This window comes from Mchenga conophoros, linkage group LG3 (assembly GCF_057382185.1).
Source record: "Mchenga conophoros isolate Kocher_MC1m ecotype Shallow Benthic linkage group LG3, M_conophoros_male_GT1.1, whole genome shotgun sequence".
NCBI lineage: Eukaryota > Metazoa > Chordata > Actinopteri > Cichliformes > Cichlidae > Mchenga > Mchenga conophoros.
This window is the reverse complement of record NC_140528.1, coordinates 5,535,924-5,561,509: the sequence shown is the minus strand read 5'-3', so window position 1 is coordinate 5,561,509 and position 25,586 is coordinate 5,535,924. Positions and strand designations below refer to the sequence as shown.

At 41.7% G+C, this 25,586-nt stretch overlaps 1 protein-coding gene across 1 annotated transcript; it reads right to left on the bottom strand.

Annotated features, from left to right (window-relative positions):
• Positions 1–442: 442 nt before the first annotated feature.
• On the bottom strand, positions 443–25,322 carry LOC146577075 (NACHT, LRR and PYD domains-containing protein 3-like). The gene is made up of 12 exons (XM_085268124.1): positions 24,655–25,322; positions 23,742–23,867; positions 23,538–23,657; positions 21,616–21,694; positions 19,431–19,635; positions 17,482–19,279; positions 16,113–16,286; positions 15,726–15,899; positions 15,376–15,549; positions 9,886–10,059; positions 2,226–2,272; positions 443–2,077 (listed from the first exon to the last, which is right to left on the bottom strand). Exons 2-12 carry the CDS (start codon positions 23,828–23,830, stop codon positions 1,542–1,544), a joined length of 3,570 nt encoding a protein of 1,189 aa, XP_085124250.1. The 5' UTR covers positions 23,831–23,867; positions 24,655–25,322; the 3' UTR covers positions 443–1,541.
• Between the last annotated feature and the right edge of the window lie 264 nt (positions 25,323–25,586).

Genomic DNA, 25,586 nt, shown 5'->3' with positions numbered 1-25,586 from the left:
CACCCCACCCTCACTCTACACCTGAGCCACAGACCACACCCTCCACCTCAATATACACCACAGTTTTCTCTGCTGTGGAAATGAGATCAGGAGGAAATCATCATTATTTTTATTTAATAAACGCTCACATTAATGTGGGCTTATTTGTTTCATATTAGAAACATTAGTTGAGTGTTTTTAGTATAAAATGGTCAAAGTCCCTCTTTTTGCTCCTCCCCTCACCTGTGGATGGGCGGTGCTGTTACCGTGGTGACAGCTTGGATGTGTTTCAGTCCTGCCTGGTTATCACTGCAGGAATCTTTCACATTTATTACAGGTAATAACTCTGATTTTTCTGTGTATTATGAACCAAATGTATCCTGATACACACAGAGATGGATGAGCAGAGGTTTTTTTTGCAGTTTATGTAGTTACTATGGACTTAATGCATACATATTATTAAAATTAGGGCTATAACAGTTGTATTGATGTATAGCAACTTGAAATGCTCCCACAAATGGCTCCACAGCATGTAAAAATATAACAAAAGCTCTGGCGGACTTGGTTCTGTGGTCAGTCTTAAAGGGTGAAGTTAAACTCTGTAATCTTCACTGTGTCACAGAGTTCAGTGAGTCCCGTTATTCACACTATCAATCAGATCATCAGAGAACAGCTGATCAGCAATCAGTGGTGCCAACAGCGCCTCCTGTGGTGAGAGGATGCAATAATGCAATGTAGCATTTTTCCACTCAACACTTGCAGTCATGGAAACTGTCTGTTGGATCTGTGTGACGTTGCTTTCTTGGTTAGAGTTCCTCACAAATGTCCAGATGATTCTTCTAATGAGGCGTCGACCATGTTTGCAGCTCTTTGGAAGAAAACGTCGCCCTTTGCCATCCTTACTTTTCTTTGACTTCTTCAAATGCAGCTGAACTCCAGCTGGTATTTTCTTGGACTTTGCAGCTGTTTCTGGTCATCAGTTCATTCCTGCAAACCTCTGAAGCTGAACAACAATGATGCTGCATTGCTGGCTGATCCCAAAAGGTTGATTCTGTTCATCTGGACGTTTTCAGAAACGTTTGCTCACTGATCAGGTGACTTCTTCAGTCTCAGCTGACTGCAGCTTTACAAGCTTACAAACAGCACATTTGCACAATGACTGAAAGCAGCAGCACCTGATATATATGATACTAATATAATACATATACATATATAATCCATACTAATGATGAAGGAACTGAGCTCACAGTCCATTGTTCATTCAGTGAACTACTCAGTTTATTTTGGGCCTCAGAAATGCTCACTCTGTTTGTACATCACTGTCAGCAATAGACTCATTCTGCTGTGTGGACAGGAACACATGTGACATCACTTCCTGTTTGTTTGTGACTGAAGAGGAAGAAGTTTACAAGGAATCATTTAGAAGAGTTTCAAACATCAACTGATTGAATCCATGAATCTGAAAACGTGTTTGTGAGTGAAAGAGACAGACATGTACAGACTGAACTATCTGTTCAACAGTCAGAGTGTTTCTGTAACAGGAGACACTCTTTACACTCCACTCAGCACAGGGACACTGAGCCACCAGGAGTCCAGAGAAACCTAAACCCAGGATAAAGAGTTTGAGTGAATGTGGTGTTGAAGGTGTGGAGGTGGATCAGAGTGTCAGAGGAGACTCTGTAGAAGGACAGAGTGCCAGCAGGACAGTCCACATACACTGCTGCTCTGTTAGAGACAGAGGAGGAGGAGGAGGAGGAGGAGATGGATGTTACTCTGTTATTGTGCCAGACATGACGAGGACCATCATCAGTGCACTCCAGACTCCAGGACTGATCATTGCATCCAAACACACAGTCACTGCGTCCTTTCCTTCTGATGCTTCTGTAACTCACTGATATAAAAACGTCTCCTCTCCACTCGACCTCCCAGTAACAGCGACCAGTCAGACCATTTCTACACAGCAGCTGATAAACATCAAATCTGTCTGGATGATCAGGATATGACTGAACCTCCTCCACACGTGTCACCTTCCTGTTGTTGTCAGACAGTTGGAGCTTTGTGTTCACTGTGTTTGTGTCGATTGTGAGTTGACAGGAATCTGATGGAGAGAACAAACACAATCCAGCTGCAGTTATTGATCCATCATCTGTTCATTGATTGACACTTTGATGATGACTCCTGACATGATGAAGATGGTTGAATGTGTGCTGCTTTGTTTTCATGAATCCCATTAAAAACACACTTACACTTCCTCAGACCTGGTCTCAACCATCGGACTCCAGCAGGCTCCACCCTGAAAGGAGGAGGGGGGTCAGAGCAGCACAGTCAGCATGCACACATGGACATTACATGGCTCTCACACACACACTGTTACACACTGAGCTCAAAGCTCGGCTCCACTGTTTTATTCAAAGAAATCTACATTTATTTATCAGCACATTTAAAAACAGCTTGAGCCAAAGTGCTGCACAGAGTAGAGAGAAAATAGGAAACATACACAGTAATGACTATAAAGACTGGTCAGGATTGAAAGCTACAGAGTACAAATGTGTTTCCAACCGGCTTTTAAAAATGTCCAGTGTTGGTGACGAGCTGATGTGAAGGGCGACTGTTCCAGAGTTTGGCTGCAGCCATCGATAAAGCTCACCTCTGTTTTTACGTCTAGTTCTGGTCAGAAGCTGCTTATCTGCAGACCTGAGGGCTCCACTTGGATTCTTTTGTTAAAGAGAGATAAGATGGAGCCAATCCATTCACAGATTTAAAGACAACCAGATCTGGAAGTGGATTCTACCACGTACTGGTAACCAGTGGAAAAAGCTGGTGATGGGTCGTCTAGCACAGACCCACCGCTGGAACCAGACAATTGATGAGGGAGAGAACTGTGACAGCGCCGTTCCTTCACTTGACCTCAGTCGCTCTCGTCTGCTCCCTCGTAACACTGCTCTTTATTGAGCTTACATGAATATGCACAAGTTCATTATGACGTCTTACACAGGTATGAACAAAGAGTACCAGTCTGTGCATAGTGTGTGTGTGTGTGTGTGTGTGTGTGTGTGTGTGTGTGTGTCTGTGTGTGTGTGTGTGTGTGTGTGTCTGTGTCTCTGTGTCTGTGTGTGTGTGTGTGTGTGTGTGTCTGTGTGCGTGTGTGTGTCTGTGTGTGTGTGTGTGTGTGTCTGTGTCTCTGTGTGTGTGTGTGTGTGTGTGTCTGTGTCTCTGTGTGTGTGTGTGTGTGTGTGTCTGTGTCTCTGTGTGTGTGTGTGTGTGTGTGTGTGTGTGTGTGTGTGTGTGTGTGTGTGTGTGTGTGTGTTCCAGATGTGACCCTGTGACCCCAAAGCTGGTGCTAAGAGTCCAGCGGTCCCCCTAACAAAGGGCTCTTATACTTAACCAGACACAGAGCAGGTGTCCTCCTACACCAGGGGTCTCAAACTCGTGGCCCGCGGGCCAATTGCGGCCCGCAGGACGATAGTTTTTGGCCCCACCTTAATATGAAAATGTAATGTTAGTTTGATAATGTATGACACTTTACAGTGTTGTGGGCGGAGCTGAATTAACCCACCAATCAGGGTGGGATATGGATCTCAGGGGACACCAGCCGGGCTTGATGCAAGCAGGGAAACATTTCTCAATGAGTCAAAGTTCCAGCAGCGTTGCCCTGGAGTGTTTCTTTCTTTCCTGTGCCTGGCTGGCTTCCTCCTTTCTATTGGGCAAACGCCGACATTCGCCCCAGCGCGCTGCGTTCACAACACTTCAAAAAAAGTTGTTTTTTTAAGTTGCTGCCCAGCGGGACATTATACGTATATAGATTTATACACACGTCAGTGGGATTTAAAGTTATTTTTCCACAGAGAGAGATCTCATATTAACTCTCACAGTGATGCGTAGGCGGCGGGATAAAAGAAAAGTCATGAACTCAATGCAGCCCAATTTAGTCTGCAGTCACATAGCGACACCTGTTCATCGGCAACAACAGTCCCCGGTAACCCGGACTAATTATAGGGTCGCACCGCAATTTGTGGCTCCATGTTTTTATTTGCATCACTGCGTTTGCATTGCAGCAAACATGAACATTACATATATTTCAATATAATGTAAAAGCAGTCAAAACAACTAACATCAGAAACAGCTGATGTTATTTGTTATATGTCACGGTGTCATTTCCGCTTCTTTCTCCTGTAACAACAGCCCGGCGCCGTGAGCAGTCGCCTTTTTTGCGCTCGCTATCCCTGCACTTTCTACCATCTGCAAACGCCACGGTGTTCGTGTCGTCATGAAAGACATGAACATCGAGCGTAAAAACAAAGGAGACTGCTACCGGCTTTTTATCTGCCGATCGCCGTGCTACGGTTGCAAGAAAAAGAAGCAGAAATGACGTTCTCTACGCGTTGAGACGTTCCCCGTCCGTCAGCTAAACGCTTGATTGAAACTTCAATGCGACAGTGACACCAAGTAGAATTATAAATGTCACATAGCCCCAAACATGTCTTTTTCAAAGCCTGCGGTGAAGAGAAAGGTTGGTGATGAGCACCGACAATTTCAGGAAAAGTGGGAAATGCAATATTTCTTTGTTGAGCACAGGGGCACCCCGACCTGTCTTATTTGCACACAGAAAGTTGCGCTGCACAAGGAATACAATTTGAAACGTCATTACACAACTAGACATGCTGAGCTGGATGCAAAATACCAGGGAGACGAGAGAGCGAACCGGGTTGCCAGTCTTAAAACAGATCTACTGAGGCAGCAAGATTTCTCCAAGAAAGCAACCAAAGAGAATAATGCAGCAGTCGGAGCCACGTGGTTAGTGAGATGATTGCTAAAGCAGGGAAGCCATTCACAGAAGGTGCATTTGTCTAAAAGTGCATATTGCAGGCTGCAAATATAGTCTGTCCGGGAAAGAAAGGTCAGTTTAGCAACATCAGCCTTTCTGCCAACACCGCAGCAGATCGCATTTCTGACCTGTCAAGTGACATTTATGACCAACTGTGTGAGAAAGCCAAATGTTTCAGTGTATACTCAGTCGCTCTTGATGAGACCACAGACATCACCGACACTGCCCAGCTCCCAATGTATGTCCGTGGTGTTGATGACAGTTTTGAAGTGATGGAGGAGCTGCTCACAGTAATTCCAATGCATGGCCAGACCACCGCTCAGCAGATATTTACAAGCTGTGTGATGCCATTGAGAATGTTGGTTTGCCATGGAAGAGGTTTGTTGGAATAACAACAGATGGAGCGCCATCAATGACAGGGAGGAAACATGGACTGGTGGCACAAAACAAACTGGAAGAGGAAGGCGTGGAGGAGGCCATTGCTCTGCACTGCATCATCCATCAGCAGGTCCTTTGCAGCAAATGCCTGAAGTTTGACAATGTGATGTCTATTGTTGTGAAATGCATCAACCAAATCAGATCCAGGGGCTTAAAGCACCGAAGGTTCTGTGCTTTTTTAGAGGAAATGGAGTCAGAATATGGGGATGTGCTCGACTTCACTGAGGTACGTTGGCTCAGCAGGGGAAATGTATTAAAGAGACTTTTTGAGTTGAGAGCAGAAGTGAAGCCTTCATGGAGAAGGATGGAGTTAGTGTTCCTGTGCTAACTGATCCCAAATGGCTCATGGACTCAGCTTTTCTTGTTGATATGACACATGAGCTTAATGTACTGAACAAGACGTTACAAGGCCAGGGGCAACTTGTCAGTGCTGCCTATGACAACGTGAGAGCATTCTCCACAAAACTGGCGCTCTGGAAAGCTCAGCTCTCTCAGACAAACCTTTGCCATTTCCCAGCATGCAAGGCACTCGTGGATGCAGGCACACCATTCAGTGCTGACGAGTATGTTGATGTCATTTTGAGGCTACAGGAGGAATTTGATCACAGATTTGCTGACTTCAAGACACACAGAGCCACCTTTCACATTTTTGCGGACCCCGTCTCCTTTGATGTGCAAGATGCCCATTCTGTGCTTCAAATGGAGCTCATTGAGCTGCAGTGCAACTCTGAACTCAAAGCAAAGTTCAGGGAGGTGAGTGGAAAAGCAGACAAGCTTGGACAATTTTTGAGAGACTTGAGCCCTAGTTTCCCTCGGCTTTCCCGAATGTTCAAGTGGACCATGTGCCTTTTTGGTAGCACATACTTGTGCCAAAAGCTCTTCTCCACTTTGAACTTCAATAAGTCCAAGTACAGGTCCAGACTTACGGATGATCATCTTCAAGACATACTGAGGGTCGCAACTGCTTCCTCCCTCAGGCCAAATCTGGCTCGGCTATGCGAGAGGAAACGCTGCCAGGTCTCTAGCAGCAAGGAGTAGGCAAGAGAAGCCATGTTCAGAAGAACAGTTCATTTTCTACAGTGTTCCATTCATGTTCAGAAGAAGGTTATAGAACTGTTAATACAGACATTTCAATCTAAATACAGCAGATATAGAAGACTGAAAGAAACACACAAGTTCACTGACTAAAAACATCTTATTATTATTTTATTTATGTATTACAGATTGATTTATTTTCTTATTAATTCTTAATTTGTTTATTCATTTTTCATATTTTGTGTTAAAAAATAAAAATAAAGAGATTTGAGAAGATTGGAATTTTTTAACCATGCCTTTCTTGTGGAAAACCTAATGCGGCCCAGCCTCACCCAGACTCTGCCTGCAGCGGCCCCCAGCTAAATAGAGTTTGAGACCCCTGTCCTACACCATAAATCAGTAAGAGAGGGTACGACCTCTCTCATGGCCCCAAGTGGTGTGTGCATGCCAGAGCACTCTGGAAGGCACACAGAGTCTTTACAGACTACTCAGGATCAAACCTCTATCATCATGCAATCGATTATACAACTCTAAGCATATATGAGTAAATATTTCTAAGCATAAATGACAATCAACAATATAAACCTTACAGCTGGTTTTAATAACAGAATTCATTTGTTTCTCAAACGAGAAAGAGCTATCGAGAAACACTCCTAAATCTTTAGTTCTTAACTTTTCCAGTGGGCCAAGGTCAACATTATCTGCTAATGCTAAATAGGCTGCCGTTATTAACTAATGCTAATTTGACATGAATTAGCATTATGCACTAATGCTAACACTTACTTTTTTTAAAAATGTGAGTAGCTAATGCTAACACTATTTCCCTTAACTTTATAACAATGTGAACGGCTAATGCTAACACTCTATTTCCTAGCATTATAACATCTGAGCTGCTAATGCTAAGTAGGCTGCCATTAGCACCTACGTCTAATTTAAGGCAAATACGCATTAGAACCTAATGCTCATATCGTTTTCCTTTGCTTTATAACAATGTGAGCAGCTACTGCTAAATAGCATTAGCTAATAACAGCAGTCTAATTTAATGCAAGTTAGCCTCATTTGCATTACAACGATGTGAGGAGTTAACGCTAAGTATGCTGCCATTAGTGGCTAATTCTAATTAGGGGTGAATAAATATTACCAGCTAATGCTAATATCGTATTCTCTTCCCTTTTAACAATGTGAGCAGCTAGTGCTAGGTAGGCTGATGCTAGCAGCTAATGCTAAAGCTAATTTAATGTGAATTAGCATCACATTAGTGAGGAGTTAATGCTAAGTAGACTGCCATTAGCAGGTAATGCTAATTTTAGGTGAATAGGAATTGGCAGATAATGCTAATACCATATTTTCTTGCTTTATAACAATGTGACCAGCTAATGCTATGTAGGTTGCCGTTATTAGCTAATACTAATTTGAGGTGAATTAGCATTATCCCCTTATGCTAACAATGTTTTTTCTTACTTTTTAACAATACAAGTAGCTAATGTGAACACTTTTTTTTTTATTGAATTCTAATTTTTCCCTTGCGATGTGAAGAGTTAATGCTAAATAGGATGCCATTAGTGGCTAATTCTAATTTTAGATGAGAAAGCATTAGAAGCTAATGCTAATACCATATTTTCTTGCTTTATATCAATATTAGTAGGTAATGCTAAGTACGTAGCCATTATTAGCTAATGCTAATTTAGGTGAATTAGCATTATCCACTAATGCTAACACTGTTTTTGCCAACTCTTTTCCCTTGCATTATAACAATATGAGCAGCTAATGCTAAGAAGGCTGCCATTATTAGGTAATGCTAATTATTATGTGTGTTAGCATTATCCGCTGCTGCTAGCAATGTTTTATCTTACCTTTTAACAATATCAGCAGCTAATGCTAACACTACTTTAATTTCAGTTAAACCTACTTAGCATTAATTAACTTCATTTAGCATTAAGAAGTTTTTGCTATAGGCTACCATTAGTGGCTAATGCTAATTTTAGGTAAATAGAAATTGGCAGCTAATGCTAATACCATATTTTCTTGCCTTATAACAATGTGACCAGCTAATGCTAAGCAGGTGCCATTATTAGCTAATACTAATTTGAGATGAATTAGCATTATCCGCTTATGCTAACAATGTTTTTTCTTCCTTTTTAACAATACACCATTAGTGGCTAATTCTAATTTTAGATGAAAAAGGATTAACAGCTAATGCTCATACTGTTTGCTTTGTAAGAATGACAGCAGCTAATGATATGAAGTCTACCGTTATTAACTAATGCTAATTTGATGAGAATTAGCATTATCCGATAATGGTAACTCTTTTCCCCTGCATTATAACAATGTCAGGAGTTAATGCTAAGTAGACTGCCATTAGGGGCTAACTCTAATTAGGGGTGAATAATTATTAGCAGCTAATACTAATACCGTTTTCTCTTTTTCCTTATAACAACTTGAGCAGCTAATGCTAATTTGATGCGAATTAGCATTATATTAGTGAGCAGTTAATGCTAAGTAGGCTGCCATTATTAACTAATACTACGTTGACGTGAATTAGCATTATGCGCTACTGCTAATACTGTTTTCTCTTACTTATTAAAAATGATAGTAGCTAATACTAATACTCTTTTCCGTTGGGTAACAACAAAGTGAGGAATTAATGCTAAGTTGGCTGCTTTTAGCGGCTTATTCTAATTAGGGGTGAATAATTATTAGCAGCAAATGCTAATACCGTTTTCTCTTTCCTTATAACAATATGAGCAGTTAATGCTAATTTGATGTAAATTAGCATTATATTAGTGAGGAGTTAATGCTAAGTAGGCTGCCATTAGCAGCTAAAGGTAATTTGAGGTGAATAAGCACTAGTAGCTAATGCCAATACCCTTTTCTCTTGTGTTATAATGATGTGAAACGTTAATATTGTTCTCAAACAACAGAATGAGAATGAAATATTGATTCTAACAGGGCCCATAAACAGCATTAGCTTAGCAGCATTAGCTTATCAGAGTCTCCATCATGGTCACACAAATCCTTAGCGGAGCAAAGTGGCCTACTTAGCAATAGCTGCTGTAGAAAGCAAAGGGAAAACAGTATTAGCATTAGCTGCTAAATGTGCACTTGAGAACAAATCTATTATGAATTCAGCCGTGAATGTAGTGTTTCCAGTAAGCTTCCATTTCCAAATGTTAGCTGCTCCTGTCTGCCTCTTTGTCACACACACAGACTGAAATGATTCACAGCCTTGTTTCATCCTTCTGTCAGTGTCACTGACTGTCACTGTGACTGTGGACATACAGCATGGGAAACACACACATGGCTGATACTTGTATCTAAAGTTACAAAATGTTGTCTCTGTCCAAATATTACCTAACTGTAAGTCTACTTTTAATGAAACTCTCAACATGACTTATCAGTTATCATTAATGTTCCTGCAAACAGACTCCTTGAAGACCCCCTACATAAATATCCATGTACTATCCAGCTAGACTAGTGTGTCTGTCCCTGAAAATATTCCTGCATGTGTGATTGTTCATGTCTCATCTGCAGGAAACAAACAGGAAGTGAGTGAAAGACACAGGAAATGATTCCAGCTCTTCCTCCTATATCAGACATTCTCTCCATACCTGAGAGTGTCCAGTCTCCAGCCTGGATCCTTCAGTCCAGCCGACAGCAGCTTCATTCCTGAGGGACCTGGATGATTGTAGCTCAGGTCCAGCTCTCTCAGATGGGAGGGGTTGGAGGTCAGAGCTGAGGCCAGAGAAGTACAGCCTTCCTCTGTGATCAGACAGCCTGACAGACTGCAGACACACAAAACAACAATCCATCTGTTATCCATCTCTATAGCAGCATAACTAAGTGATGGTTCAGGGTCACCTGATCCAGCTCTAACTATAAGTTTTATCAAAAAGGAAAGTTTGAAGCTGATCGTCAAAGTAGAGAGGGTGTCTGTCTCCTGAACTCAAACTGGGAGCTGCTTCCACACCCAGTCCAACATAGCCAGGCTTTCTTTGCTGCTTTGACAAAACCTCAAATCCCAGTCAGAGATGGTGAGCATCATCACAGTGATGATCATTTCTCTGTTAACCCAGGCTTTCTGCTTCAGGATCTGTGCACGCTCACAGAACAAGGAGACCTTTAAACATCATTTCACTAAATGGATGGACTGAGCTCAGCCTACAGATGAACTGGATAAATAAAGATTTGACCTCAGTGTGCTCAGTGTTCCTGTCTATTCCTAACATATTCCTAACATGATAGCTGCACTTTAGAGCTCTAAAACTGGAACTGACACATATTTAAACTCCACATGTTACTCAGTACATTCAGTTCTGACACTCGCCCACAGTCCAACAAAGGAAACATGGAGATCACATCAGTTTGTCACCAAAGTCTAATTATTCCAGAGGGCAGTGTTGATACAACTAAAGTTATTTTTAAGCAAAGTTGAGTTTTTTATTGTCGCAGTACTTCATGTCTGAAGTATCACTTAAATGCATTACACGCTGTTGATGGCAGCAAACAAACCACCCAAACAAACAGAGGTGGGAGGCTTGGGCAGACTACGTAGGATCAGCTTGTGGGAGGAGTCAGGATAAAACCAAAGAAAGACAAGCTAACAGACGCCACAGTGAAGTGAGTAGCTACAAACTGCAGGCTGATTAGTGTTGTTGAAGAAGTCGGTCTGAGGAACGTTCTTAGGATCAACAAATGACGGCATGTATGAGCCTCCCTCAAGACGCACCATCACAAGAAGAACACATGAGCTGTAGAAAAAGGAGAGACTATGAAAGCCACGGCGTTACAACGTGCACCAGCTGTTGGTCTCTCTGGAGACTACTGGGCGTGGCTGGGTAACCATGGTTACTTGGGAGTTACAGTACATGATATTAATGAAGAGTGGGAGCTGCGTTCTATAGCAAACAATTTGTTATGAGGTAATCAGCTGATCTTAGTTTAACCGGAAGCCCTTCACAATAATTGCAATGCCTTTATTTTGTACAACTACCATCAGTTCGTCTGTACTGATGGTAACTTAAAGTCACACTAATGTCGTTTAGTTTCTATAGTTTATGTAGTGGAAGTATACTACAGTACCCTGATCACTGATAGGACAGATTTATGTAGATATACACCTTTGTGTTTAACATTACTGCATTATAGTACTGTGATCTTTGTCCTTATATATGGCTATATTAGCTATACTGATGTACGTACATATAACTGGATATGTAACTTATCTATTCATCTTATTTGTCATGTATTTGTATTGTGTACTTCCTTTTTGTAAGAAACCACACACATGATCACAGCCGCAAGAATCAATCAGTGAAAGAATAAAGTGTCTCAAACCAAACCTTAAGCTCTTTATTCCACATGCTGGGATCATTTGGCCTTCAGTGGTGTTCTGGCTGACACACCGGAGTGACCAGAGTGCTAAAGAGTGAATCGGACACACCAGTGTCATCTCTGATATCTCCACTACATTTAATCGTCCTTCAGCTTGTGGCTGCCGTTAGCTGGTCTGCTAGTTAGCTGATTTGCTATTTAGCCGGTGTGCTAGTTAGCTGGTGTGCTAGTTAGCCGGTTCGCTAGTCAGCTGGTGTGCTGACCAGCGAACCAGTAGGTTACAAGATGAGCTTGTCTGTCTGATGAGCCAGCTCTCTCTGTCTTGGTCATTTTGTCCTTGGGCAAAACCTAACCTACCACTACAACTGTAGCTTACCTCCACCAGTGTGTGAATGTGAGAGTGAATGAATACAGGGAGTGCAGAATTATTAGGCAAATGAGTATTTTGTCCACATCATCCTCTTCATGCATGTTGTCTTACTCCAAGCTGTATAGGCTCGAAAGCCTACTACCAATTAAGCATATTAGGTGATGTGCATCTCTGTAATGAGAAGGGGTGTGGTCTAATGACATCAACACCCTATATCAGGTGTGCATAATTATTAGGTAACGTCCTTTCCTTTGGCAAAATGGGTCAAAAGAAGGACTTGACAGGCTCAGAAAAGTCAAAAACAGTGAGATATCTTGCAGAGGGATGCAGCAGTCTCAAAATTGCAAAGCTTCTGAAGCGTGATCATCGAACAATCAAGCGTTTCATTCAAAATAGTCAACAGGGTCGCAAGAAGCGTGTGGAAAAACCAAGGCACAAAATAACTGCCCATGAACTGAGAAAAGTCAAGCGTGCAGCTGCCAAGATGCCACTTGCCACCAGTTTGGCCATATTTTGGAGCTGCAACATCACTGGAGTGCCCAAGAGCACAAGGTGTGCAATACTCAGAGACATGGCCAAGGTAAGAAAGGCTGAAAGACGACCACCACTGAACAAGACACACAAGCTGAAACGTCAAGACTGGGCCAAGAAATATCTCAAGACTGATTTTTCTATGGTTTTATGGACTGATGAAATGAGAGTGAGTCTTGATGGGCCAGATGGATGGGCCCGTGGCTGGATTGGTAAAGGGCAGAGAGCTCCAGTCCCACTCAGACGCCAGCAAGGTGGAGGTGGAGTACTGGTTTGGGCTGGTATCATCAAAGATGAGCTTGTGGGGCCTTTTCGGGTTGAGGATGGAGTCAAGCTCAACTCCCAGTCCTACTGCCAGTTTCTGGAAGACACCTTCTTCAAGCAGTGGTACAGGAAGAAGTCTGCATCCTTCAAGAAAAACATGATTTTCATGCAGGACAATGCTCCATCACACGCGTCCAAGTACTCCACAGCGTGGCTGGCAAGAAAGGGTATAAAAGAAGAAAAACTAATGACATGGCCTCCTTGTTCACCTGATCTGAACCCCATTGAGAACCTGTGGTCCATCATCAAATGTGAGATTTACAAGGAGGGAAAACAGTACACCTCTCTGAACAGTGTCTGGGAGGCTGTGGTTGCTGCTGCACGCAATGTTGATGGTGAACAGATCAAAACACTGACAGAATCCATGGATGGCAGGCTTTTGAGTGTCCTTGCAAAGAAAGGTGGCTATATTGGTCGCTGATTTGTTTTTGTTTGGTTTTTGAATGTCAGAAATGTATATTTGTGAATGTGGAGATGTTATATTGGTGTCACTGTTAAAAATAAATAATTGAAACGAGTATATATTTGTTTTTTGTTAAGTTGCCTAATAATTCTGCACAGTAATAGTCACCTGCACACACAGATATCCCCCTAAAATAGCTAAAACTAAAAACAAACTAAAAACTACTTCCAAAAACATTCAGCTTTGATATTAATGAGTTTTTTGGGTTCATTGAGAACATGATTGTTGTTCAATAATAAAATTATTCCTCAAAAATACAACTTGCCTAATAATTCTGCACTCCCTGTAGTGGGATTGTAAAGGGTCTTTGAGGGTCTCGAAAAGCGCTATATAAATGCAATCCATTATTATTATTAAGAGCATCTTTAGGCCTGACTGTGCTCATCCTTCCTCCAACCTCTCCTTACCAAAGATAACAACTACATCAGTATTAGCTCAATAACAATTTCTGCAATTCAATTGTGGACATTCATTTTTAAACCTTGTGTAAAACGATAAAACCTCAAAGTCTGAGCATTATTCTTTGTGCAAACAGCTCTTGCAGGTTCCCCCGGACTTAGGTTATTTTTATTATTTAATTACTTTCCTTTAAGCAGCTGTTCAGGCTACTAAACTCATCCCAGAAATAACAAGTGACACCATTAATAGTAGAGGTGGGAATCACCATACAACTCGCGATACGATATTATCACAATACTTAACGCACGATACGATATTATTGCGATTTTTTAAAATATTTTGCGATATTTAAATTCTGCACATAAAGGTAAACTTTATCAATATTCATTTTATCTAATATCAAAGTCTCACACTCAGTCTTTCTCTCATTTCAGTCAGTTTTATTGTTGACAAACTGAACGGTTTGTATTACAGTCTAGTCCAACTTAACTGAATGCAACCATCTGGTACAATTATAGCTATTCTGAACTATGCAATTTATGAAAACTATGCAGCCCCTTCAGCAACTGAAGAATTTGAAAGTAAATTTTTAAAAAAATATAATTTTACATTAAATAAAAAAGTTTTAAACTTAATTAAAATTAAACATGTCTTAAATTAAAATAAGTAAACTGTCATGTTTATTGCTGCCAAAAAAAAAGTTAAACACATTTGGACAGTGAAGGAATGTCAGGATTGTTGCTCAGAAAAAGGATCAACATGCTCTGAAGTCAACATGCTCTGACTCCAGAGCATGTTGACTTCAGAGAAAAAATTGTTTGTAACAAAATATCGATTTCTGCTGTCCCTGTATCGATACATTATTAGCAAACAAAATATCACGATACTACACAGTATCGATTTTTTCCCCCACCCCTAATTAATAGTGGAGCTAACTTTAACAGGTGAAACTGATTTGACCTATAAGGCTACTGCAGTTACTTCTTATCAGGTTTAGTAGAGAAGACATCTGGATGAGGTAGTTAGTAGTATGTAGTTAGTACCGGGCGACTCCCCTCCCCCACATCGGCACCAGAACCCTGTATTATCTACAGGGTAAGACTGCCTGTTTTATCAAACTATGGCCATTACTACTGTGATCATTTGCAGCCCAGTGTGCCGCTCTCTCTGCTGGGATGAACCACTGGAGCTCACCCAGTCATCCCTTTCTTTCTCTCAAGAAGAAGTGAAATAAATATATTTATTATGTTACGAGTCTAATATTCTTTAAATCAAACTGTAATGAATAAATGAAGCAAGAAGATTTGGTGGCTCCACGTGTTGTAGAAGAAAAGATAAACATCTCATTTTGAGAAATCAGCCTTTAAAATTAAGTACTGTGAATAAAAAACAAACAGCGAGCCAATCAGCAGTCGCCAATATCCTCCTAATTTCATTCACAAAGAAATCAAATATATATATTATGGGCCCAAAGGAGCCTAAATCTTTAAATTAGGCAGTGCATGAAGTATTTTTTTAAATAAACAGAGACATGACTATAACAACTTTTAGTAATTCAGAGTCCAATTATCCACTCAAATGTAAATAAAAGTTCACTTGACAGCTGTAAAAGTTACCTGTTTATACAATAATATAAATCACATTTCAAATGGTCATCTGTGGAAAAGTTTGAATCCTGACCTGAGAGTTTCCACTGCACACTGTGAACTCTTTAGTCCAGCGGACAGAAGCTTCACTCCTGAATCCTGCAGGTCAGAGTTACTCAGGTCCAGCTCTCTCAGACTGGAGGACTGGGAGCTGAGGACTGAGGACAGAGCTTCACAGCTTCTCTCTGACAGGTTACAGCCACTCAGTCTGAAAAATAAAAGACAATCTATAAAACAAGTACTCATGTAGAGTTTGTTAATACATTTCACAACATTAAATGTTGACTTTCTATTTTTAAAGGAAACATAAACATACTAAGATACAACATCATATGTATGAACTTTAATTAATAATTCTAAAAACTAAATGTTTTCTGATCTGACCTCAGAGTATTCAGTTTACAGTTTAAACGTTGTAGTCCAGCAGACAGAAGCTTCACTCCTGAATCCTGCAGCTTTCTGATACTCAGGTCCAGCTCTGTCAGACTAGAGGACTGCGAGCTGAGAACTGAGGACAGAGCTTCACAGTTTTCCTCTGAGAGTTCACAGATGTTAAGTCTGAAGATAAAAACATGAATAAAGATTGTTGTTAAAGTGTAATCAAGGTGCAATAGCTTATTGTCTTGTGCTGAGCAGGTTAGTAAAACTTCTGTTTAACTTTGAAATGAATAAAAATGCTATGAAACAAGGATAACTGGATAAAGACATAAACAAAAACAAACATCAAACACATAAACAAACAGAACTAAACATAATACAAATTGATCTGACCTCAGAACATTCAGTTTGGCATGTGGACTCTCCACTGCAGCAGACAGAAGCTTTACTGCTGAAGCCTTCAGGCTGTTGGTACTCAGGTCCAGCTCTCTCAGACTACAGGACTGGGAGCAGACCACTGACAACAAATTTTCACAGCCTTTCTCTGAGACGTTACAGCTGCTCAGTCTGTGAGAGAAAGGAAAAAAACAAAAACAAAAAAAAAAACAAACAATATATGTGATCAAATTAAATTTGTTTATATGTTGAACCCTTTTTAAAAAAAATTTATTTAAACCTATGAGACTATGAGTGCTACCAGTCCAGTGCACATGATTGGTACCTTGATGGTACCTTGCTCAGGGGTACCACAAGGTAACTATTCGGTGGATTCGACCCCTGACCTTATGATCATGGGGCGACCACTCTGCCTACTGAGCTAATAATTCTGTGTACACTGTCATACAATATTAACTAAAACAATTATTTTAGAAAATTTTAGTAATTCAATAATCATGCTCATTACCTGTGTATTGTGAATAACACTGGATTTTAAACACTAGCTGTATAAAACGCTTCCTGTTAAAGGTGTGTATAAAGGAGATGAGCTGAAATGCAGACTTCATGGAGAATGTTTGCTGTCAGCATATATCAAAGACAAAGCAGAGATCCATCCAGTCTCTTCCACTAAGCCCACAGAGGGACAGACAACCACTCTCACTCACACCTGCATGAAGTTTAGATCAGCAGGTAACCTAACTGCATGTCTGTGGACAGTGGGAGGAAACTGTAGAGGACCCAGAGTGAACCCACTGTAATTCTGTGATAACACTGGTTATGGAAGCCTTACAGTTACATATGGTTACTGACAAGAAACACGACCTTAGAGGCAATTTCAGTAATGAAGACCGAGTTTCTCCCTCCATACAGGATGAAAACATGACAGCACAGCAGAGATTTATATTTAAAAAGGGAGGTTGTGCACTGAAAGTGAGATACAAACTTGAACTTAAATTATGAACATCAGAAAAAGATGTAGGTGAAGTCTGGCAGGTGAAGTTTGTGCTTTAGAATAAAACAACCAAACTCCTGGAGTTGGAGACAAGTGAACAAGCTGAGGATAATAAACCTGTCAGAGGGGCTGAAGCATCAGAGCTCATGTTCTTATAGGCTGGGTCTGGATTGTCCTTTGATAAGAGTTACAGAACAAAGTGTGTTTTAGAAATGCTGGAGTGAAACATTAAAACTACCATATATTTACCGAGTGACTGATGATCATTTAATTCACTATTTTTAAAAAATGTTACAGTGCTCTTTGAACTCAGCATTTCTGATTTATTTCCCATGATTTTAACAATGAAGCGATGACAACATGTTTACTCACAGAGCTTTGTTGGAGGCTTTGACCACTGGCAGCATTCTCAGAAGAGCCTCCTCTGAAGCAGAGTATTTCTTGAAGTCAAACTCATCCAGATCTTCTTCTGATGACAGTAAGATGAAGGTCAGAGCTGAGCACTGAGCAGGAGACAGTTTACCTGTGGAGAGACTTCCTGAAGTCCTGTATTGTTGGATCTCCTCCACTAGAGAACGATCATTCAGTTCATTCAGACAGTGGATCAGATTGATGCTTTTCTCTGCAGACAGATTCTCACTGAGCTTCTCCTTGATGTACTGGACTGTTTTCTTATTGGTCAGTGAGCAACTTCCTGTCTGTGTCATCAGGGCTCGTAGGAGAGTCTGATTGGTCTGCAGGGAAAGACCCAGGAGGAAGCGGAGGAACAAGTCCAGGTGTCCATTTGGACTCTGTAAGGCCTTGTCCACAGCACTCTGGTAGAAGTGTTTCTTTGCAGATTCTCCTGTTTCAGACTTCTTGGATGTTGTTTGTTGTTGTTCCATCAGATTGAGTCCAGAGTTGATGAAGGTCAGATGGACATGAAGAGCAGCCAGAAACTCCTGAACACTCAGATGGATGAAGCAGAACACCTTGTCCTGGTACAGTCCTCTCTCCTCTTTAAAGATCTGTGTGAACACTCCTGAGTACACTGAGGCTGCTCTGATATCGATGCCACACTCTGTCAGGTCTGATTCATAGAAGATCAGGTTTCCTTTCTGCAGCTGATCAAAAGCCAGTTTTCCCAGAGACTTCATCATCTTCCTGCTCTCTGGACTCCAGTGTGGATCTGTCTCAGCTCCTCCATCATACTTGACCTTCTTCACTTTGGCCTGAACCACCAGGAAGTGGATGTACATCTCAGTCAGGGTCTTGGGCAGCTGTCCTCCCTCTCTGGTTTCCAGCACATCCTCCAGAACTGTAGCAGTGATCCAGCAGAAGACTGGGATGTGACACATGATGTGGAGGCTTCGTGATGTCTTGATGTGGGAGATGATCCTGCTGGCCTGCTCCTCATCTCTGAATCTCTTCCTGAAGTACTCCTCCTTCTGTGGGTCAGTGAACCCTCTGACCTCTGTCACCATGCCGACACAGTCAGGAGGGATCTGATTGGCTGCTGCAGGTCGTGTGGTTATCCAGAGGCGAGCAGAGGGAAGCAGTTTCCCCCTGATGAGGTTTATCAGCAGCACATCCACTGAGGTGGACTTTCTAGGGTCAGTTAGGATTGTAGTTTTGTGGAAGTCCAGAGGAAGTCGACACTCATCCAGACCATCAAAGATGAACACAACCTGGAAGTCTTCAAAGCTGCAGATTCCTGCTTCTTTGGTTTCAGTAAAGAAGTGATGAACAAGTCCCACCAAGCTGAACTTTTCCTCTTTCAGCACATTCAGCTCTCTGAAAGTGAATGGAAATATGAACTGGATGTGCTGGTTGGCTTTGTCTTCAGCCCAGTCCAGGCTGTATTTCTGTGTTAAGACTGTTTTCCCAATGCCAGCCACTCCCTTTGTCAGCACTGTTCTGATTGGTTCGTCTCTTCCAGGTGAGGCTTTAAAGATGTCTTCTTGTCTGATGGTTGTTTCTGGTCTGTCTGGTTTCCTGGATGCTGTTTCAATCTGTCTGACCTCATGTTCATCATTGACCTCTGCAGTCCCTCCCTCTGTGATGTAGAGCTCTGTGTAGATCTGATTCAGGAGGGTTGGGTTTCCTGCTTTAGCGATGCCCTCAAACACACACTGGAACTTCTTCTTCAGCTTAGACTTAAGGTTACGATGACAAACAGCAGCTGGAAGTTCTGAATAATAATAATAAAAATACAACTTTAACAATCATATTTTACAAAATGCTGATGACAATTTCTGACCCACTGAGAAATGACTGAACACACTGGTGTCACAAATCTCTCATTTATCCAGCAGCTTAAATCTTTAGATAAATCCTCTTACGTCTCTGCAGACGGTCAGCCAGCTCCTCCTGCTTCATTCTCCTCAGGAAGTCCACTGTGATCTTCACAAATGCCTCTCTGCTGTTTCTCCTCTGCTCATCATCCTCCCTCTGAAACTCCAAGCACTGGGGCTTATTTGGATTCAGAGCCTTCTGGATCTTCTTCAGCTCGTTCTTCACAAAAGTGATGATGTTGTCCTCCAGCAGCTGGAACAGAATATTTATGAATGACCCACCACTCTGAACTTTAGTCCACACAACATCCACTTCTTTACGATCAAGGGGCATATCATCCACGACCTCTTCACCAATTATAGGTTTGACTTTATCTGATTAACTGAGACTTTGTCCACAACTCCATGATCCCAAAACGTTGATGCTGTTCATATGAATGCAGCGATTTCAGTGGGAGAAACATTTCACTGGTGTTCAGAGCTGAACTACCAACAGGTTGATGATCAAAGCCAGAAACTTGGAGATGTTTCAGGTGACTGAGTTGATCGTACAGACAACTGGTCTTAAAGGTTCACTCTGTTTACACATACAGATCTGTATTTAAGGTTTGACTCTCATCATCCACTGGAGCACAAACTGGGCGTCATCAGGACGCTACAACACAGAACAAACACCATCCCCACAGACACAGCAGCCAGGGAAGCAGAAGAACTTCACATCAAGAAGGTCCTGAGTAAATGTGAACGCTGGTTTGAGGGCGGAGTCAAGGAGGCCATTTATGTGAAAAGGAAAGACCATCTCTGAATGGAGGAGGGGCCTAAGGGTACAACTGTCACCATCTTACATGCTGTGATTGCAGCCATTCCCCAGCTCTCTGTGAACTGGACTCATGACCATTGATCAACAACCATTGATCAATGGTCCTGACAATATGCGTACCAATGATCAATGAACTGACCTCCCAGCCCATTGTTCCTTCAGTGGGCTGGTTTCAGTCATACAAATGTCCTGTTTATGAGATTGAAACCTGCAGTCAGCTGAGACTGAAGAAGTCACCTGATGATGATGAAACGTTTCTCCCACTGAAAACATCCAGATGAACAGAATCAAGCTTTGTGGGATTTACGTACCTGGATGATTGAGCATCAAGACACAACTCTGTGACTTTTCTCAGATGAATAAATCCTCTCCTCCAGCTTTGTTTACATCTACCAGCCCTGTGGCGCTGCCCAGGGAAATAATCTATGTGAGAGGTGGAAAGTCATACAGGTGTCTGCTCCTGCCTTCAGTTATTTTTATCTACTGTGTGTCAACTGGCTGAACCTCCTCCAACTGTCTACTGTCTCCCTAAACTCAACAATGACTTAGTGATCTATCCATTCTCTGACCAAAGACATCCTGCTGCAGGAGGTTAACATAGCAGCCAATGATGATCCCACTCACTGTGAACAACACATTTGGACCTGATTTGCTGCTCTGGTTTACACGTGAACTTCCACTGCTGCTGTCACCAACTTGAGAGGCTCTACAGAAAAACTGGACTTGTCCATAAAAATCATAAACTACATTATAAGGACAGCATTGCTCAATCAACTCTAATTACTACTGACATGTTATCTCTTCTAACTAAGGTACAGACACTCAAACTTGCTGCTTTCAGTGAGAAGTCAAATGTCTGAATATGAGCTGGAAGCTGCTGAGAGTCCTCCTCCTTCCCGTGGGGTTTACTTTCTCTACTACTTTCACTATAAACACGCCCCTTTCATGCACCTGCAGAGGGCCACCAGCAGATGGAGCTGTCTTAAACAAATCCACTTGGATAGTTAGCTGTAGATGACTTTATCAGTATGATTGTAGGATTTTGAGTTATTCTTCAGATTTATTTAAACTCTTATATTGTGCACAAGCGTTGAGCGACCCATAATTTCTCTGTACTTTTCATAAGAGCAGCCAGACTTTCAGCTAGTTTTTCTTTTTTAAGAGCTCAAAGTTATTGAAGAAACAGTTATTCAGCTTCATTCCCACTGATCTCGACTACAAACTGTTTCACTTTGGTTTCTGTTTAAAGCCTCGATGTTTAAAACGTTTCCCTGTGATCACATTTGCACCGTCTGATTTCAAAGTTTGTTTTCTTTTGGTCATTTAGTCCACAGAGTCCTTGGTGTTCTGAAAGGGACCTATAAATAAATGCATTATTATTAATAATAAAGTAGTTGTTGTACATGTACAGACCATAAATATGGAGTCCAGCTGTGTTTGATGCTGCTGGGCAGACTGACCACTGGGAACCTCTGAGCTCTGCTGGTCCACTCTGTGGAAGAACCATGAAGGATTAGATCAACACAGGATAAAGATCCAGGAGTTTCTGCTCAAATAACTTCATCTGAATCAAGTCTGTCAAGTTTTAGACTCTCAGATTCTGAAGATATATTTTCTGTTTTCTATGAACTTTCTTTCATCAGTGATGGAAGTGATGATGCTGCAGAAGCTCAGAGGAAACTTTGAGACTTCATCAAACTGATAAATTCACTCACTGGAAGGTAAAACTGTGATGAACCATCAACTAATGCTCTCAGGAGGCCACAGGTCCCTGAATGTAACTGTGCAGTAGATTCATCGAGTGTTTGAAACCTGACCACTTCCATATGTTTTCATTCTAACACAAGAAGTCCTTTTCTCATTGCTTTGATTTGAGTTTTCATTTGAGTTTTCTGAGTCTCGTATTTGGAGTCGAGTCTAATCAATGATCTGACAGAAGAACATTAAAAAGGATTTACCACTGCTGTCAAAATTAACATGTAGGGTTAGGGTTAGGGGTTCATCTGTTATCATGATTAACATGATAAAAACCTTTAACACGACACATCTGGAGAGCAGAACGACTCAAAATCCCTGAAATGTTTCTATCAACGCACTTCGGGCAGTTTGTCCGAGTAGAGTTACCTTTGCACACGTGCAGATGTGCAGCACATCTGTTAGTGACGGCAGCTGAACCAATCAGCTCAATATGGAAGATGACAAACACACACTGACCTCCCGATGGAAAGTTTGAGTATTAAAAAAATAACAAGACGGACCAGCCGACCAACATGAAGGATTCTGCACATCGTGACAGAAGGAATTTTCTTTTCACCGAAGCACTTCCAGCTTAAAATATCACAACAATGCAAAGCACTGATGACACAACTGCCAAGTGGACAAACTGCAGACCTGTTAGTGTTGTTAATAACATAGTTTTGGTTGCTATATATATTTATATATTAGTGTTTGTAGGTTTGTTCCAAAGTTGTATTTACAGCAGAGAAGCTGAGTTAAAGACTGAAAACTATTCAAAGTCTCTTTGAATTGAAGCGTTTAACATTCTTTGTGTTTATTCTGCATTGACTTCATTATATGGTGTAAACGTCTGTTACAGGCTTAAATATAAAGTTGGAAAAATGTAACTGCAGCTATTGATCAAGTAATTGTGATTAATCAGGATTAATGACAGAAGATTGTGTCATTAATTAGTCATTTTTAATCTACTGACAGCACTAGTGTTCACTCTGGTGCCTCCAACTGTTTTACGCCCTTTCAACACCTTCGTGGTCAAAAGTGTACACGCACAAAATCTACAATAAAACCCTCACGCAGCAATAGGACAGACACACAATCCATTTATCTCTGTGTCTCAAACACACACACGTGTATTCAAAGCCTCGATTTGTTCATATTTCATCTGTTGTGTTTTTATCTTCAGCGTTTTCAGTGTTGCTGCATTTACACCAAAAATGTTTCCATTGATGAATCAGATTGATTTGAATGTGTTTCATCCATACAAATCCCTCCCTGGTGGTCACATGACTCTATAACATAACAGGAGTCATGTGACAAGAGTTTCATGCTGTAAAATGTCAAAATGGTTGAATGTGGTGGAGTAAAAATGTGAGATGTCAGCTACTTTTCTTCAATATGAAATGTTTGCAGGGCCTGACAGGAAGTGGACGGACGCTCTGATCACTTCCTGTTTGCTGAAGTGGGTTTTCAGTTGTTTAGAAACCAAAGGCTTGTTTTAAAAGACAGTTTAAATGGGACTGAGGGAACGACGTGTTTGTAGTTTATATCCAACAACATCAAGCAGTTTAATCAAAGAGTTCATGTTGCTAACAGCTCACCTCTCTGCAGCAGACACAGGCTGGGATTTAAAATAAATGAAGCGCTCTTCAGACCAGTCACTCCTTAAGGACACAGAGCTGGCTTCAGGTTCATGTTTACGTTTAGTTCCTTGTTTCTTCCTGTGAATAATGATGGAGCAGTGATGTGAGTGCTGAGCTGTGACATGGAGAAGAGTCATGGACAGTTAGAGATGGTCATCTCACCTCTGAGCTTTGGTCTGGCTCTCATGTTCCCCACACAGAGTGCTTTTAGAGGGAGGGACTCCCTCCTCTCTGTCCTCACACTGATCCATGCTGCTCAATTCACATCAGCTCACACACACTTTCTACCTGCAGAGGAAACACAAATCATTCATGTGCACATCAGCTGAAATCCTCCTTTCATCATGTGTGCTGTCCAAATATCAGCTGCTTCTTTCCTGCTTCATCTCAGTGTCAGCTGGATGCAGTCAGACAGCAGTGTGAGGCAGAGGAAGCTGCCATCAGCTGCTCTGCTATCAGTCCACTAGATGGAGCCTGAAGCACACACGATGCATTCACTGACACACACTGATTCACTGTGACTGGAAGCTTCAGTCAGTCCAACACGTGTGAACAACATTTTAAACATTTCAGCTGATCCAGGATTCAAAGAGGATCAGCAGAGTTAAAGCTTCACACTAATTCTTGCTGCTGAGTTTGCAGAGAACTGCACACACACTGATTCACTGCTAATGAGAAGCTTCTTCCATCCAGTAATTCATCATCCATCAGCTCTGCTGCTGCTCTCAGTCCTGGACTCTGATCACACACTAAAAGCAGCTTTTTAACTCGTGTCTGTAAGAACTCTTAGTGTTAGCTTAGTGTTAGCTTAGCTTTAGCTTAGTGTTAGCTTAGCGTTAGCTTAGTGTTAGCATGCTGTGTGCTAGCTTAGCGTCAGAGCTCTGCAGGTGTCTCGTGTGTAAATATTAATCACAGTGAGAGTAAAGGAGGTAAAGGGCTGTGACGTCATCACATACGCTGCGTCCTCTGTGGGCTCTGAGTGAACTCAAAGTACAAACTACAAGTACACAAACACGAACGTAGCTCAGAGTGGCGGACACACTCGGCCTCGTTGGTCCAGCTGTGAGTCCGTTACCGTGAACTATGGAGCGGCAGATTTGTGCTGAACTAAGCTGCACACAGCTGGGGCCCGTTCTTCGTACGTCGCTTACTACATCCAAGATCAAATGACACATCCAAGATCAAATCATCGCGCTAACCGTGAGCTCGCTAATCCGGTTCCCCGAACACACCTGCTGTTGACGATTACTACAGCTGGACGCAGGAATGTGACATCACTGGGTGTCGTAAAAGGGGCTACGCATCGATAGTAGAAACATTGATCGGCAACCCGCTGATTGGTCGGCGAAAATGTCGAAGGGGCGTGCTCGGTATTTTCCGGCAGCAGAGCAAGAACTCTTGAGTGAGGGATTTCAGGAGTTTCAGAGTTTAATTAAAACGCAAGGGAACACTGCAAAGGCTGCAAAAGCAAGGAGAGAGGGCTGGCAGAAAGTTGCTGACAAATCAAACTCGTAAGTAATCCAATAATAACAATAATAATGGAGTGGATTTATATAGCGCTTTTCAAGGCACCCAAAGCGCTTTACAATGCCACTATTCATTCACTCTCACATTCACACACTGGTGGAGGCAGCTACGGTTGTAGCCACAGCTGCCCTGGGGCAGACTGACAGAAGCCAGGCTGCCATATTGCGCCATCGGCCCCTCTGGCCAACACCAGTAGGCGGTAGGGTAGATTTATCATATCACACCATATTATCCAATATTATATTACATTATATTATATTGTTATATTATATCCTCTTTCACATTAGAGCCACAACAGGACCCACTAGAACATGGGAACAAGTAAAAGTGAAATATAAGAATATTCTACAGAATGGTAATATTTATCACTTATATTGTTTTTCGTCTCTTGGAAAGAGACCCTGGAATAATCTGTTTGTTTGTTCATAACAGCAACCAAGAAAAGGGCAGAGCAAAAAAAGACAGGTGGTGGTCCTGCAC